General features: G+C 48.4%; 1 protein-coding gene and 1 non-coding gene across 2 annotated transcripts; one reads left to right on the forward strand and one right to left on the reverse strand.

Moving 5' to 3' along the window:
- The first annotated feature begins 983 nt into the window (after positions 1-983).
- MPL (MPL proto-oncogene, thrombopoietin receptor) lies at positions 984-15,622 on the forward strand. The gene is made up of 12 exons (XM_005898365.3): positions 984-1,062; positions 1,228-1,360; positions 1,705-1,883; positions 2,400-2,698; positions 3,332-3,494; positions 3,860-3,986; positions 8,757-8,935; positions 9,098-9,240; positions 11,553-11,712; positions 11,905-12,001; positions 14,040-14,127; positions 14,333-15,622. The coding sequence occupies exons 1-12, from the start codon at positions 984-986 to the stop codon at positions 14,618-14,620; spliced, it is 1,935 nt and encodes a 644-aa protein (XP_005898427.2). The 3' UTR covers positions 14,621-15,622.
- LOC138987306 (U6 spliceosomal RNA) lies at positions 7,764-7,867 on the reverse strand. Its single transcript, XR_011463797.1, has one exon. It is a non-coding gene; the product is annotated as a U6 spliceosomal RNA (small nuclear RNA).
- Positions 15,623-16,404: the final 782 nt, after the last annotated feature.

The raw sequence follows: 16,404 nt of genomic DNA on the forward strand, positions 1-16,404 counted from the left end.
CTCTTCCACCACAAATGTGAAGATGAGCTAGAGTTGGAGAGCTGAGACCAACCATCCCTTGATTCGGAGCCAACCAGATAAACGCACTGAAGCCCAGAGCTTCTCAAACTTTAATATGTACTCATATCATCTGGGGATTTGGGGACAGTGCAGATTCTGGGGCGGGGCCCAAGAGTCTGCATTTTAATAAACTTCCAGGTAGTGCATTTGCTGATGGTCCATGGACCACACTCTGAGTAGCAACAGGATGAAAGGTAGCTGTGGAGGCTCCCCACGGTGGAGGGGGCTGTCCAGTTCCAAGGAGAACGTGTTTATTTGTGCACAAAGTGACAGAACCTATTAAAGTGGAAACAGCCACCATCTTGTCACCACTGCAAGGCAGACAGTCATTTCTTGGTGGATTTCACCTTCCAGAGGCACTGGCATGGTTGTTAAACACTTAGGTTCTAAGCTTGATGTCCTGAGTTTTGCCTCTTAGGAGGTGCGTCACCTTAGGCAAATGTGCAATTCATCTGCGTCTCCAGCTTCCCCATCACTGTAATGGAAATAATAAGACTATTATGAGGATAGGCTGAATCAGGGGATAAAAAGTGCCTAACACGTGTCAGCAGTGAACAACACTCAGTAAGTGTCGCTCTCCGTGCTCACAATACGCCTTCTCCAGCAGTGAACGCGGACCAACACGGAGGCTTACTCTGCTTCTGGTACGTGGTCAAAAAAAAACCAACGCAATCCCCCATCTCTCTCTTGATGAAAGGCCTGTATCCTCCCTTTCAAATTCCCCCTTCCCTCCTGCCCACTCCCACGCCCCCTCCCCTGGCCCCCAGCCCCAGTGTGGTCTGGATGGGCCCCACAAGGGCAGGGACAGGGACAGGACGTGGGGCTGTATCTGACAGGAACCTGAGGGGCTGGCCTGGGAGGGGACTGGGGCCCAGCTTCCTGAAGGGAGGATGGGCTGAGGCAGGCACACAGTGCCGGAGAAGATGCCCTCCTGGGCCCTCTTGGCGGTCATCTCCTACCTCCTCCCGGTCCCCCAATACCTGGCACAAGTCACCAGCCAAGGTGAGGTGTGTGGAGGGTAGCAAACACCCATACCCAGGAAGGTGGAGCCCTGGGCGGGCGGAGTGGGGAGGGAAGTGCAAAGTGGGAGGCCCCCACTGGTCCCCTACTCTTGCCCACAAACATGCCGGGGAGGACCAGGAGCCCAACTCACCAGCTGTTCCTCAGATGTCTCCTCGCTGGCCTCGGACTCAGAGTCCCTGAACTGTTTCTCTCGAACCTTTGAGGACCTCACTTGCTTCTGGGATGAGGAAGAGGGAGCGCCCAGTGAAATGTATCAGCTGCTGTATGCCTATCCGGGGTATGTGTTGTATCATATGTATCATATATGTGTATCGTGTATATACCACTCCCCTGTATTTGTCCTGTGCATACTACAGCTGAGCCCTGTTCCAGCAGCTTCCTTGCCTTTGGCCCTGTCAGAGGACTAGTCCAAGTACGAGACCGAAGTAGCCACTTAATGAACAGAGGTGCTTTGGATACAGCCAGCTCCAGCCCCTACATACCCCCTAATCCCACCCATCCCAGGCGCTGAGAAGAGAAATGGCGGTAATGGAAACAGCAGTCGGGCTTGGGCCCAGACCTGGGTCCTCAGGGCTGGACAGGTGAGCGTGTAGGTAGCCCAGACTTCTCCTGTGCCCACAGGGAGCAGCCCCGCACCTGCCCCCTGAGTTCCCAGCATGTGATGCCCTTTAGAACCCGCTACGTGTGCCAGTTTCCGGCCCAGGCTGAAGTTCGCCTCTTCTCTCAACTGCACCTCTGGGTGAAGAATGTGTTTCTGAACCAGAATCTGACCCAGCGGGTGCTCTCTGTGGATGCCGTGGGTAAGCAGCATCCTCCTGTCAACCTGGCCCCTCTGTTTGCCGCCCTCGGGCCAGCTCTTGGAATCAGACCGAGCTGTGCTCTTTCAAGATGACACGGGTGCCCCCCAACTACCAGACTCCCAGAGGCACCTCGAGCCCCCCTTTCTCATTCCTCTTAGCCTCGGCGTCCAGAGCTAGACTTCGTTTCACACCAGAGACACCCTGACCTTCCCATCATTAACCTATTCATTGGCTTACTCATTCATCACTTACAGAATTCCTGCCCTGTGCTAGGCACTGGAAATCAGGACAAGGACGCACAGATGAGGAGGGGTCCCTGCTCTTGAGGAGCACTGAGCCTACCCACTGGTGGTGCGGCCACTACTCATCTGAGGACAGAACAGGATAAGGAGCCTCCCTGCCCCTGCCCCAGGGGCTGCCCTCACCCCAGCCTCCAGCACCCCTCTCCACAGTCCACGGGCTGAGCTGTAGACTGCAGCACCCAAAGAGTTCTGATGTGCTCTGTCTCTCCCTTAGGCCTGCCAACTCCCCCCAGTCTCATCAAGGCCATGGGTGGGAGCCAGCCAGGGGAACTTCAGATCAGCTGGGAGGCCCCAGCTCCCGAAATCAATGAATTTCTGAGGCATGAACTCCGCTATGGCCCCAAGGACCCCAGGAACTCCAGTGGCGCCACAGTCACACAGCTGCTGTCTGCAGAAACCTGCTGCCCAGCTCGGCGGAGGCCAAACCTAGCGGCAGCCCTGGACCCGTCTCCATGTTCACAGCCCATGATGCCTCAACAGACTGGACCGGAGCAGACCTCCCCAACTAGAGAGGTAACCTGGCCTTCTTCTGCTCCACCTCCTATCTCTTACCCTCAATTTTGCCCCAAGAAAGGACAGGCCATGCTTTGGGCATTCCAGACTGGGTTGGTCCTTGGAGAGCTAGCATAGGCTCCGATTAGTTCTCAGAAGCCATGTTTATTTAGGAATCTCCCACTTTAGGTCATTCAGACCAACACAACTGAGCACTTCAGGTCCCCAAGTTAGTGGGGGTTTCCCTAAAAAGCCCTGAAAGTGAAAGTATCAGTCACTCAGTCGTATCTGACTCTTTGCAACCCTGTGGGCTATAGCCGACCAGGCTCCACTGTCTGTGGAATTCTCCAGGCAAGAATACTGGAATGGGCTGCCATTTCCTTCTCCAGGGGATCTTCCCTGACCCAGGGATCAAACTTGAGTCTCCCACCTTGCAGGCAGATTCTTTACTGTCTGAGCCACCAGGGAAACCTAAAAAACCCTGAACTCCACCTGAAACCCACAGACCTGGCCCCCAGTCTGTGCACGTATCATATCCAGTGAAGAACTGAGTGTCTCTCCACAGGCATGTTGTGGGGCTTCAAATATAAGAGATGGAGGCTATCTTGGCTGAGAGGCAGACCTAGATTGTGAGGCTGGGATTCTTCTCCCAAGGCTCCATCTCTGACAACGAAGGGTGGCAGCTGCCTCATCTCAGGACTCCAGCCTGGTAACTCCTACTGGCTCCAGCTACGCAGCCAACCTGATGGGGTCTCTCTCCGTGGTTCCTGGGGATCTTGGTCCCTCCCAGTGACTGTGGACCTGCCTGGTGATGCAGGTGAGTCAACAGAGGAGTAGAGGAGGAGATAGAAAAGATCTCTAGAGATGCCTGGGCTAGATATAGAAGCTCAGAGAACCATGGTCCTTCCTGATGATCTCAAACTTGCTACTGCGCAGGATGGACTATATTCAAGGAGAGAAGAAAGGATAGGAGCAAACATTCAAGTTATGTGTGTAAAGATGATCTGGATACCCTATGGAGTAGGAGCACGTGGGCTCTGATAGGGCTTCTTTCTCCACATCCATGCTCAGTCTTTGCGATCCTATGGACTGTAGCCCACCCGGCTCCTCTATTCTCCAGCAAGAATACTGGAGTGGGTTGCCACACCCTCCTCCAGGGGATCTCTCCTTCTCTGATCCCAGGGGAAATTGGACTACAATGCTTTACCTTGGACCTGACGAATGTTACCTGTCAGTGGCAACAACAGGACCATGCCAGCTCCCAAGGCTTCTTCTACCACAGCAGGGCACGGTGCTGCCCCAGAGACAGGTGAGAAGTGAACCGCTGATTGATGTCATGGGAGAGAGGCACAACTCTGCAGAAAGAAAGGAGAGATTGTTCTTGATCCTCTTCAGTCCCCTTCCTTATTCTCCAAACCAAAGGCCCTCCATGCTCTCATCCGCCAATGGGTATTGTATCCTTTCAACATCTCTTCACCCCCTGGGAATGCATTGGTTTGATTCGGTGTAATCATATCACCTGGACCATTACAACAGCCTACATTCTCTATTACTTCCAATTTACCCGCCCCTGCATGCTGTTGACAAACTGAGCTTTCTTAAATGTTGCATGGCTTTCTCCTACTCAAATATGTATTGCTATTTCTGCTGCTACTACTAAGTCACTTCAGTTGTTTCCAACTCTGTGCAACCCCATAGACGGCAGCCCACCAGGCTCCCCTGTCCCTGGGATTCTCCAGGCAAAACACTGGAGTGGGTTGCCATTTCCTTCTCCAAATACGTACTGCAACTTTTCACTATCTGTTGGATCCAATCAAAACTTCACCTGGTCGTCAAGCATTCCCACCAAACACCTCACTGATCCGTCACCTCCTTCACATCTAATATATAACCAAGGCTTGTTGATTTTACCTATTAAACATCTCTAGGATCTGTCCATGTTTGTTCATCACAGCTATCACCCTAGTACAAGCTGTCTTCTTCTCTGAGTTTGGTTACTGAGAAGACTTACTAACTGATCACCTCTTGGATCCTCCAAAACATTCTCCACACAGGAGCTGAAGTGAGTTTTTAAAAGCAGAAAGATAAATGCAACATTCTCTGCTTAAAACTCATCCAAGATCCATAGCTTTCACTGATCTTAGGACAAAGAAAAGAATTCTATTGTGACTGTGTAAAGTTCTAAAAGACTCAGCCCGTATCTGTGCCTTCAACTTTATCTTATTCCATGCTGCCTTCTGTGCTCTTTGCTCCAATACTGGCCTACTTTCATTCCCTCTCACCTACCACAATCCCTCCTGCCTCTGAATCTTTGCACATGCTGTTTACCCAGCCTGTTTATCTTGACCTAAACTCTACTCATCCTTCAGATCGAAACTCAAATGTCACCTCCCCTGACCTGCCTTCTTAGATCCAGTGGCACTATTATATATCCTTGTTGCACCATGTACCTCTCCTTCTTAAATACTTAACATAGTTATAATTTTACATTTATACCTTACATGGTTATTTGATTGATAACAAAATTCTCTCTCAGAGCTCCGTTGAGAAAGGCTGATCTTAACTAAACATGATCCATCAGGGCAAAGTCAGTGTCTGCTTTTACTCACCAATGTATTCTCACTTACCATGGGGCCTAGAACAGAGTAAGTGCTCAGTTAAAAAGAAAAAATGAATGATGAAAAAAACCATTAACAGTTTTAGTGTATTCTTCCAGTTTTCTATGCATTTACATCCCATGGACGGGGGAGCCTGGGAGGCTGCAGTCCATGGGGTCGCGAAGTCGGACACGACTGAGCGACTTCACTTTCACTTTTCACTTTCATGCACTGGAGAAGGAAATGGCAACCCACTCCAGTGTTCTTGCCTGGAGAATCCCAGGGATGGTGGAGCCTGATGGGCTGCCGTCTATGGGGTCGCACAGAGTCAGACACAACTGAAGCGACTTAGCAGCAGCAAACATAATATTTAATTTTCAATATAAATTGGATCACATTATATGTATGATTCATTTTAACTTACTTCTTTTTAACTTACTTTTTTACTTAAAAATATGTCTTGGACATCTGTAATGATGTAACTGATTCTTTCTAATAACTGTATAGATTTCCATACTATGAAGAGGGCCATGAATGAAAGGGTGGCAAAACTGAATTCACATATTCTCTGTCAAAACCTGCTCCTCCTCTTCTTGTCCATCCTGCCATCAACTCACTTTTCCACCCTGAACTTCTGCCTTTTCTACACCCTCCACATCCAATCAGAAACTCTGGTCATTTCTACCTTTTCAGTACCCTCTTTGAATCCATCTGTTTCTCTCTACCCCCACTGCCACAATCCTGCTTTCAGATCCTCATCACTTTGCATGGAAAATTCCATGACATTGTCCTAATAAATTTCTCTGCTTCTAGTCCATCCTCACAGATCCTTTCTCACAAACTGCAGTTAGAGAGACTTTCCTAAAGTACGAAGCTAGTGATGACAATTCTCTGCTTAAAATCCTTGAATGTCTCCATCATTGCTGCAAGATTCAGTTCAAGCTCCTTAGAAAGGCATTAAGGCCACCTGTGACCTTGATCTGCCCACACTTACCGCTCCCCACCAAGCCCTCTGTGCTAAAAAACGTTCTGCACCACTTAGAGTTTCCCCCAAAGTACCATATCTCTTATCTGTGCACAAGCATGTGCCTGGGATGCCTGTTTGTACCCTTTGCTTGTCCTATTTATAGTCCAAGACTCATTCTCAGCACTGCCTTGTACAAGAACTATTTTCTGACCCTCCGCGTTTGGGTTAGATGATCTTCCTCGCTACTCCTAAGCCAGCCTGTGCACATCACAGAAAAATATCATCTGTTTGTTTTCTCCCTTTCCCAATGAAATGACAGCTCCTTGAAAATTCTTCCTCTGTGTATTCATAGGGTCTATCATAGTACCTAGCACATAGTATAAATTATTTGTTGAATAACCTAGTAAACATAAAAATACATAAAATGGTAAATGATTTTAGTAATAGCTAGCTATTTAGGGGTTATAACCAGGAAGGAGACAGGATTTATTTGTTCAACAAACAACTCTTGAAGGTGACTATGTACCAGGCCCCAGGGATAGAGTGAAAAAACAGAGAAGCTTCCAGCATTGTGGGGACTTACATTTTAGTTGGGGGAGGGGAATGGGGGGAGGCCACCAAGAAAGAAAGGAGCAAGGTTAAATGATAAAAACTAAGTGGAAGGGTGGGGGTGGGTGTTAATTTCATGAGTGGATGGAGAAAGCCTTGCCAAGGAGGTGACAGATGAGCTGAGACCCAAGTGGTGAGAAGAAACGAGTCACGTGAGATCTAGAGGCAGGGCAATCCAGGGCAAGGTGAACTGCACAGACAGTGGATCTGGTATGTTTGCAGCACAGAGAGAAGGCCCGTGTGGGTGAAGGGTCATCACCTTGTGTGAGACTTGTAGGAGATGAGAATGGCAAGGCAGGGAGGAACTCAACCATATGAAGTCCTATAGGCTCTGGGGTGGAGTTTGGGTTTTATTTGGGATGGGGAGCCATGGAAGGATTTAAGCAAGGGTGATATGATATGAGCTTCCCAGGTGGCTCAGTAGGTAAAGAATCCAGCTCCAATGCAGGAGATGCGGGTTTAATCCCTGGGTCAAGAAGATCCCCTGAAGAAGGAAATGGCAACCCACTCCAGTATTCTTGCCTGGGAAACCCTTTGGACAGAAGGGCCGGGTAGGCTGCAGTCCATGGGGCCAGCAAAGAGTCGGACACCACAGCGACTAAACAGCAATGTGACGCCGTACAGTTCACGTTTTTTTCACTTTAAACTTTTTCTTCTGTATTGAGGTACAGCCAATTACTAATGCTGTGATAGTTTCAGGTGAACAGCAAAGGGACTCAGCCGTACGTATATCCAAGTATCCATTCTCCCCCAAACCCTGCTCCCATCCAGGCTGCCCCGTAACACTGAGCAGAGTTCCATGCAGTATACTACAGTTCCTAGTTGGTTACCCATTTTAAACATAGCAGTGTACACATGACCATCCCGAACTCCCTAACAATCCCTTGCCCCTGGCAACCATAAGTTCGTTTTAAAAAATATGAAATGCTTCATGAATTTGCATGTCATCCTTGCCCAGAGACCATGCTAATCTCTGTATCATTCCCATTTTAGCATATGTGCTGCTGAAGTGTTTACATTTTTAAAAGATGTTTCTCTGTGCAATTAAAAAGAAGTAAGAGTGGAAGCAGGATCACCATTTAGAAATATGCCTTAATCCAGGCAGCAGATAATGGTTTCATCTAATGTGGCAAGAATAAAAGTCAAAATAAAGGGATAGCTTTGACATATATTCTGGACATTATCAGATCAACATTTTGGGTCTAAATTCTGATTGCTGTGTGGAGAACAAATTGAAGGGAGTGACAGAAACAGAGGCAGAAAAGCTAGTTAGGAGACTGTCGCAATAATTTGTTAGTAAAATAGCATTTAGAGGTGACTAAGAAGGCTGCCTAATGAGAACAGATTCAGAACATAAATATGTTTTGCTTTACTCTTTGAAACAATCCCATTCAAAGTAGGTATTATTGACACATTTCACAAATGAGGAAACTGAGGAAAAGATGAAAATTAAGTAATTTGCCCAGAGTTTTACACCAATAAGCCAAGACCTGAACTCTATAGCCCATGTAATTTCCCTATTTCATCTAGCTCTTGCTTTTTTTTTTTTTTGGCTGCACTGGGTCTCTGTTGCAGCACTTGGGCTTTTTCTCTATTTGCTCTTCACAGGCTTAGTTGCCGGGTGGCATGTGGGATCTTAGTTCCCCAACCAGGGATCAACGCCCCCACCCCCGGAATTGGAAAGCAGATTCTTAGCCACTGGGCCACGAGGGAAGTCCCTACCTCTTTATTAAAAAGAAGAGGCTGAACTCCAAAGCAAACCTCAGAAAAAAATACATAGCATGAGAGAGAAAGCCCTGGAGGCCTGTCCAAGGAACAAGTTAGATTATAATCGAATTCCCTGTGAGACTGGATTAGTCTCTGAAGCAGGCATTGAATCAAATGACTCTATTTGCCTGATTTGTAGGGACCCCGTCTGGGAGAAGTGTGAAGAGGAGAAAAACTCAGGATCACAGTCCTCCCAGTTCTCCCGCTGCCACTTCAAGTCACAAAATAACAGTGCTATTCACATCCTTGTGGAGGTGACCACAGCCCAGGGTGCTGTTCACAGCTACCTGGGCTCCCCTTTCTGGATCCACCAGGCTGGTAAGGACTTTCTTCCCTTCTCCTCCCACACAGTTCCCACCCCTACCTTGTCTGACCCCATGCCCAGGATCACCAGCTCTGATACTTCTGACCCATGGCCCCGGTGACATGATGTCTCATGCACAGAAGGGCTTAGGCCAGTCCCTGGTGACATCCCTGTAGTGCTCATCCCTACTCCAAACTTGCACTGGAGGGAAGTCTCCAGCGGGCAGCTGGAACTGGAATGGCAGCATCCATCAGCCTGGGCAGCCCAAGAAACCTGCTATCAGCTCCGATACACAGCAGAAGGCCATCAGGACTGGAAGGTACAGTCAAGTTACAAATGACCCCAGACCTCATATTCGGGGTATTTCTGAGTTTCAGGATGTTTGTTATCAGGAGTGATAACCAAGATATCACTGTATACTCATGTGTATCTGTGTCTGGGCTGTTTATCTCTATCTGATTCAACTGGTATCTTAATCTCTCTTTGACATGTGACACTGCTGACTATGCCCATTTAAAATGTTCTCTTCCCTTTGCTTTTGGGACATCATTCTCTCCTGATTCTCCTACCACTTCTCTGACTGAACCTCCTCACTCTTTCCCGGGTTGTTCTTTTCCACACTTTCTTAATAGGTTGTGCTTCCTGCAGTCCCATCCTAGACTCTTTTCTTCTGTGAAAGAGTTAGTCGCTCAGTTGTATCCAACTCTTTGCAATCCCAACAACGGTAGCCCGACAGGCTCCTCTGTCCATGGAATTCTCCAGGCAATAATACTGGAATGGGTAGCCATTCCCTTCTCCAGGGGATCTTCCTGACCCAGGAATAGAACCCAGGTCTCCTGCATTGAAGGAGATTCTTTACCGACATCTAGATGTTCTCCCTAGGTGAGTGCTTCGATTCCATGTTTTCAATGACTATACATTAACCATCCCAAACTCATTCCAACACCTATGTGGAAAATAACTTCCATACCATAGGTGAATTACCTAAACTTCTGAAGAGTCTAAGTTTCCTCACTGGTGAAATGGGGATAAAGCTATGTACTTTCCAGAGTTATAGTAAAAATTAAATATATAGATACTTAGCATATTGCCTGGTAGATAGAAGGCACTCAATAGACATTAAATATTAGTTTCTTTCTCTACTTTTATTCTCATTGACCACATGTATATATGACTTCTTACTAGACAGTTCTACCTAAAAGCCCCCTAGAACATTTCAGACTCAGTATATCCAAAACTGAACTCATTTTCTTCCCCAGACTTTTTTACATTTTTATTCAGGCATACATTACATAAAGTAACACAAATCTTAAATATACAATTGGTTAATTTGTACATGTGTATACATCCATGTAACCACTACCCAGATGAAGAGAAAGGTTGTTTCTGGTACCCCAGAAGTATTTTATGCCCTCTGGTCACACATACACACCCTCCGGGGTAACTACAATTCTGACATTACCATTCATAAGTTCTGGCTATTGTTGAACTTAATAAAGTCGAAAAATACAGCATTTTTTCCTCAAACTTACTTCTCCTGTTCCTTGTCCGTGACAATGGCACCAACACTTAACCCAGTTACTTCAGCCTGGAATTATTCTTGACTCTTCTCTCCTTCTCCCTTGCCCCTTCCCTCTATCAACCATTTAGTTGAGTTTATTGTACTAGTAGGCCTCACGTCTCTACTACTACTGTTTTATCTTTGACCCTCTAGCCCACCTATGCATGCTCTTGGTACACAGAACACTCTGTAACCCACAATCAAGCAACTCAGTCAGCTTAACACTCTTTTGAGGGCTCTGTGGTACCTTACTTATATTGTTATTACTGCACTCATTACTTCTTGTAACTATTTACTTGTTTGGATGTCTTCTTCATAAGACATGTGAGACCTTGTTTTTCTTTTTCCCCAATGCCTACCCCAAGGCTTGGCTTGTCACAAGCAATTCATAAATGTTTACTACTGATCAAGTTAATAATGTCTTCCTGCTGGTATACGCGATGTTTGTTCCCTCTTCTTGGACTCTCCTCGTACCCCCAGCACCTAGCACAGTGTTGGCATCCTTTACTGAAAGGATGTTATTTGTGGCCTGATTTACATGGCTATGGGCTTCTCTGGTAGCTCGGGCGTGGGAGACCCGGGTTCGATCTCTAGGTCGGGAAGATCCGCTGAAGGAAATGGCAACCCACCCCAGTACTCTTGCCTGGAAAATCCCATGGACCGAAGAGCCCGGTCGGCTACAGTCCATGGGGTAGCAAAGACTCGGACACGACTGAGCAACTTCACTTACACGGCTATGAGTATCTGAGTGTGTCCGGGGTTTCCACCACCCCCTGGTCAGTGTGTGTGTACCGGATGTCTGCCGATAGATCATATGTATGTGTCAGGATGAGTAGTTCTGTGTGTAGATGAGTCAGTGTGTCAGGGGTGTACCACGCCAGGCAGGGCGAGGCTCTCCGTCCGAGTGTTCTCTCCAGCCAGTTTCCGCCGGGGATGCGTGTTTTCTGCCAGTGAGGCGCTTTGGAGGAATCCCCGGGATTCAAGGCGGTAGGATTGGGGTCAAACAGAGGCCGAGTTCTCCCCAACGCCGTCCCACGGGGACCTGACCACCCGCTTGCACCTTTGCGTAGGTGCTGGAGCCACCTCTTGGGGCTCAGGGAGAGACCTTGGAGTTGCGCCCGCGCTCCCGCTACCGCGTACAGCTGCGCGCCAGGCTCCACGGCCCCACCTTCCAAGGTCCCTGGAGCTCTTGGTCCGACCCAGTGAGGGTGGAGACGGCCTCGGAGACGGGTGAGGGCCGGGCAGGGGCAAAGGCTCTCTGCGGCTGCGCGAGTGGAGGGGCGGGGCTCCGACCTCACCAGGCTGAGGTTGTGCAGACCTACCCGGCGCCCCGGGACAGCAAGTGGGTGGGGCTGGTGGACCTGCGGGCAGAGCTCTGGCCAGGCGCCTCCCCCTGAGGGCTGACTGCTTTTTGTCCCTTAGTCTGGATCTTCCTGGTGACTGCTCTGCTCCTGGTCCTGAGCGTCAGCGCCCTCCTGGGCCTGCTGCTGCTGAGGTGGCAATTTCCTGAGCACTACAGGTACCGCTCCGGCCAGGTGGGAGACGGGGGTGTGATCCGGGCAAGGCCGGCGGCCCCTAAAGAAGCATCCTCTGGTCACTCTATGACGCCCGCTCTCCAGACAATCTCACATCCAGACCTGTGGTATCTGCCGCTCCCCGCACGTCTTCCCTGGGAGTCCCACCGCCTCCTTACACTCGAACGTGTGCACTCTGCGGGACACCTCAAACAGCCCTGCCTTCTGGCTCCTCATCTCAGTAACAAGTCCACCTGTCACCCAAGCCAGACCACTTGGGCGCCTCCCTCCCCATTATCCAGTCTGGTCCTGTCGTTCCACCTCCTAAACCTCACTCAAAAACAGCACCCTTTCTCTAGCCCTGCAGGAACTACCGGACTCACCAAAAGGGAGCCCCTTCTCCCTCCAATCTAGCCGCACACAGCCACCAGAATAATCTTTCTAAAACGGCGCACATGAACTTGTCACTCCACTTCCTTAAGTTTCACTGTTAGCTCCCCAGGATAAAGTCCAGGCTCTAGGAAAACAAGCAAGGCTGTGCCCCTGCCAGTGTTTCCAGCTCCCACCCTGTGCATCAGCCTTGCCACACTGCCGGTGATTTCCTCCACAAGTCCAGTGGTTTTACTTCTCAGTGCCTTTGAACATAATGTCCCCACTGCCAGGAATATCCTCCCTGGATGACTAACACCCATTTATCTTTAAATAACTTTCTTCACCAACTCCTAGGAAACCTTTCCTGACCCTCCCCTATTGGCTACTCTCTTCGTGCCCCAATACAGACTTCTTTCATAGTGCAGGAAGCATTTTACTGCATTCATTTCTTTATATGTCTTCCCTGTGCCTTACGTGGTCATCCTTAAATCTTCAGCACAGTGCCTGCCAGATAGCACACCCTTAAATAAATGCTGTTAATAAATGAGTTGTTTATGTGGAGAGACTAAGGCTGAGGATAAATGTCACTGGAAGTTATAAACATAAAGGATAGATTCCATACCACCTCAGTCCTTTGGTAACATCTCTTTATTCTTGAGGACTCAGCTCAGAAGGTGACTCCTCCAGGTGGCCTCTTCTGATGGCCCTAGGCTGGATTAGATGCCCCTCTTTGGGGCTCACATCTCTCCTTGAACTCGTCTTTGAGCTTTTAATCCTCTCTAATGTAGGAGCAGACTGGGATGTAGCCTGTATCCGGATCCAGCTAAAAGGTTGAGGGAGAAGAGGGAGGCTGCACTGCTGGCCCGGGTGTACCCAGTTCCTTTCCCCCAGTTTACCAGATACATCACTCCTCCTCCCCTGGAGAGATAAAAATGTGGTCACAGAAGAGGCTCAATTAAAAAAAAAACAAAGAAGAGGCCCGAAGGTCATTCAGCTAAAATCCTTCCTTGTGGAAATATGAGCCTAAGGAACTGGAGATTCCCCTGGCATACCTTAACCCACATTCTTCTAGGGAGAGCATCTTCCCCAGTAACTTAATAAAAGCCCCCACGAGTTCTCTTCATTCAACTAATTTCTTGAGAATCTATTATGGGTCAGATACTGTTCTATACCCTTTAGATCCAAGAGTTAGCAAATAGACAAACTCTTTGCTCTCATGGATTTACATTATATATATATATATATAAAATAAGATTCTAATAAATATACAATAAGTCAAGTACTATAAAGAATAATAAACAGAGCAGGAGACAAAGAGTGATGGGGAAGGGAGGTGGTTCTATTTTAGACAGGGTAGTCAGAGAAGGCCTCTCTGTCGGGATGACATCTGAGCAGAAACCTAAGTAAAATGAGGAAATGAGTCGATGTTCCAGGCAGAGAGAATACAAAGTGCAAAGACCCTGAGGCAAGAATGTTTGAGGACACTCAAACTGCTTTTTTGAGCCTCCACACCACTGACTTCACCCCACCACCTGAGGGCTCCTCTACCTTCCTCTTACCTCTTCAAGCTTACTCCCGCACCTCACTGCCTCTCCCCACACACCTCAGTGGTCTCTCCCACCTCCTAATTCACTCCCACAGCCCAGTGTCCTTCTCTTCCTTCTCCTCAAGGAGCCTGAGGCATGCCCTGTGGCCCTCACTTCCAGACCTACACCGGGTCCTTGGCCAGTACCTTAGGGATACTGCAGCCCTGAGTCCGGTGAGTGCACCTCCCCATACCACTGCCCACCACCAGCCCTGCTTAGAGCTCCTTGTCCCATCACACAACTTCTCCAAGGCCCTTGGCCCACAAATATACCATCCCTGGGCCCTACCTCCAGCCCAACCCTCCTTTCTGCACAGTCCAGGTCCTGCTCCCACAGGACCTGCTCTAATCCAGACCCCTTTCCCCCCATCTCTCCCAGCCCAAGGCTGCAGTCTCAGATGTCTATGAGGAAGTGGAACCCAGCCTCCTTGAAATTCTACCTAGATCCTCAGAGAAGGCTCCCTTGCCCCTGTGTTCCTCCCAGGCCCAGTTGGACTACCGAGGATTGCAGCCTTCTTGCCTGGGGACCATGCCCCTGTCTGTGTGCCCACCAATGGCTGAGCCAGGGTCCTACTGTGCCACTCACATCGCCAACCATTCCTACTTACCACTCAGCTGCTGGCAGGTCCCTCGCTCCCAGTACCCTGGACAGATCCAAACTCTCTAGCTCTCCCTCCTGAACTCCCTAACCCATCCCATCCCAACAACCATCTCAGATCTCACGTCCTTCCTGTTGTCTGCCCTTCTGGCTGCACTTCATAACACTGATCTTTCACCACTGCTGCTGGCATCCATCTGGGACTCTTTCTCCTCAGGCAAGGCTTACTTGACTAAGCCCCTCTAAATTTCACCTCCTTTCTCTCTGCTCTTTAATGCCAAAGTCCTTGAAAAGGAGTCTCCACTTCCCAACTCCCATTTGCTCTTCAGACTGCTTCAATTTATTCCCCTGCTACCACTCTGCTAATGAAACTACTCAGGCAAAGCTCACCTCAAGCTTTCTCATCACAAGATCCAATCAGATCTTGTTAATCCTCAACGTGTTTAATCTCTCTGTTGGCATTTGTCATGGTGACTACTTATTTCGCCTTTAAGTTCTCTCCTCCATGGCTTGCATGCATCACCATCTCTCCTGGCTCTGCTTGGGCTTCTCTGAGTATACTGATAGTTGACAGCATAAACTTTGTGGAGTCAGAGCTAGGTTCAATTCCTATCTTTCCCACTTGCTAGCTGTGTGACCTTGAATAAATAACTCAAAGTCTTTGAGCCTTAATTTTCTCATCTATAAAATAGGGATAATACAGAATGCTATAGAGTTGTAAAGAGTATTTAGTGAGATAGTCTAAGTAAAGCATACTGAAAGAGGGTCCCGGATTGATGTCAGCAGCACTGCCAACATAGTGCCGACTAAGACATAGTGTTTGAGATATCTAGACTAGACTATAGTAATTATTCCTTCCTAATCTCTTATCTTGGCATGTCTTCCACTCCTTAATTATTGCAGTCACTTAAGAGGCAGTTCTTAAGTCTCCAACCCATCTGCTCTCATAGCCTTTCTTACATGCTGACCGTTCTAAAGCTCTTATCTTCAGCCCAGACTTATACTATAGCACCTGTAATGCTTTATGCAAATAACTGTTTACATGTCTGTCTCCTGTTACTAGATTGTGAGCTCCTTCAGGGCAAGGGCTGTGATTCATTTGCCTTCCACCTCCCCTACCCCCTAGCACCTAGAGTAGTGCTTGATTCACGATAGAAGGCCTCCAATAAATGTTTTCTAAATGAAGGAAATCTTTCTGGACAATGCCACCTCATCCCATGCCAACCTCTCTCATCCTCTATGCCATTCATATGCAGTGGTAAATATGCTTAGGCCATTCTGATTATGGATTCCCTGACCCATTCAAATTCTCAAACAAATGGTATTTTTTTGCTGACTCCAAACATACCCACTGTATCAGTCAGAGTCTTGGCAGAAATAGATGACACACACACACTCAACCTGGGTATCTGGATGAGAGTTTAATATAGGGCATATTTACAAAGATGGGGCAGGATTCAGTAAAAACATCAAGGAATAGTGCAGTGTCCTGGGGCTAACAACAACTGGGAGGTGGGGCCCACCCCTCCCCACCCTGGGTATCAAGAGGTCCCGGGAGAGAGTGGTTACAGAGAAGGCTGCCTGGCAGGAGCTGTGGCAGAGAGCTGCAGCCAGCTTGTGGGGATGCAACAGTAATGGAGCCCGGGGAACAAACAGCTCCTGCCTGTTCTCCCCCTCCCTCCAACACCACCCCTTGACCCCCTCTGTATTAGTTTGCAAGCACCCCCCTAACAAAATACCACAAACAGACATTTATTGTCTTATAGTTTTGCAGGCTAGAAATTCAAGGTTTTAGCAGGGTTGGTTGCCTCTGAAAGCTGTAAGGAAGAATCTGTTCCATTCCTCTCCCCTAG

The sequence above is a fragment of the Bos mutus genome, chromosome 3 (genome assembly GCF_027580195.1).
Source record: "Bos mutus isolate GX-2022 chromosome 3, NWIPB_WYAK_1.1, whole genome shotgun sequence".
In the NCBI taxonomy this organism is placed as follows: domain Eukaryota; kingdom Metazoa; phylum Chordata; class Mammalia; order Artiodactyla; family Bovidae; genus Bos; species Bos mutus.

Bases quoted from the DNA above. Each gene is read 5' to 3' on its own strand.
- MPL (XM_005898365.3), top strand. From the start codon at position 984: ATGCCCTCCTGGGCCCTCTTGGCGGTCATCTCCTACCTCCTCCCGGTC. The intron at 3,495-3,859 runs GTGAGTCAACAG...CTCTGATCCCAG, and splicing joins GGACCTGCCTGGTGATGCAG to GGGAAATTGGACTACAATGC. The intron at 12,002-14,039 runs GTACCGCTCCGG...CTTCTCCTCAAG, and splicing joins CAATTTCCTGAGCACTACAG to GAGCCTGAGGCATGCCCTGT.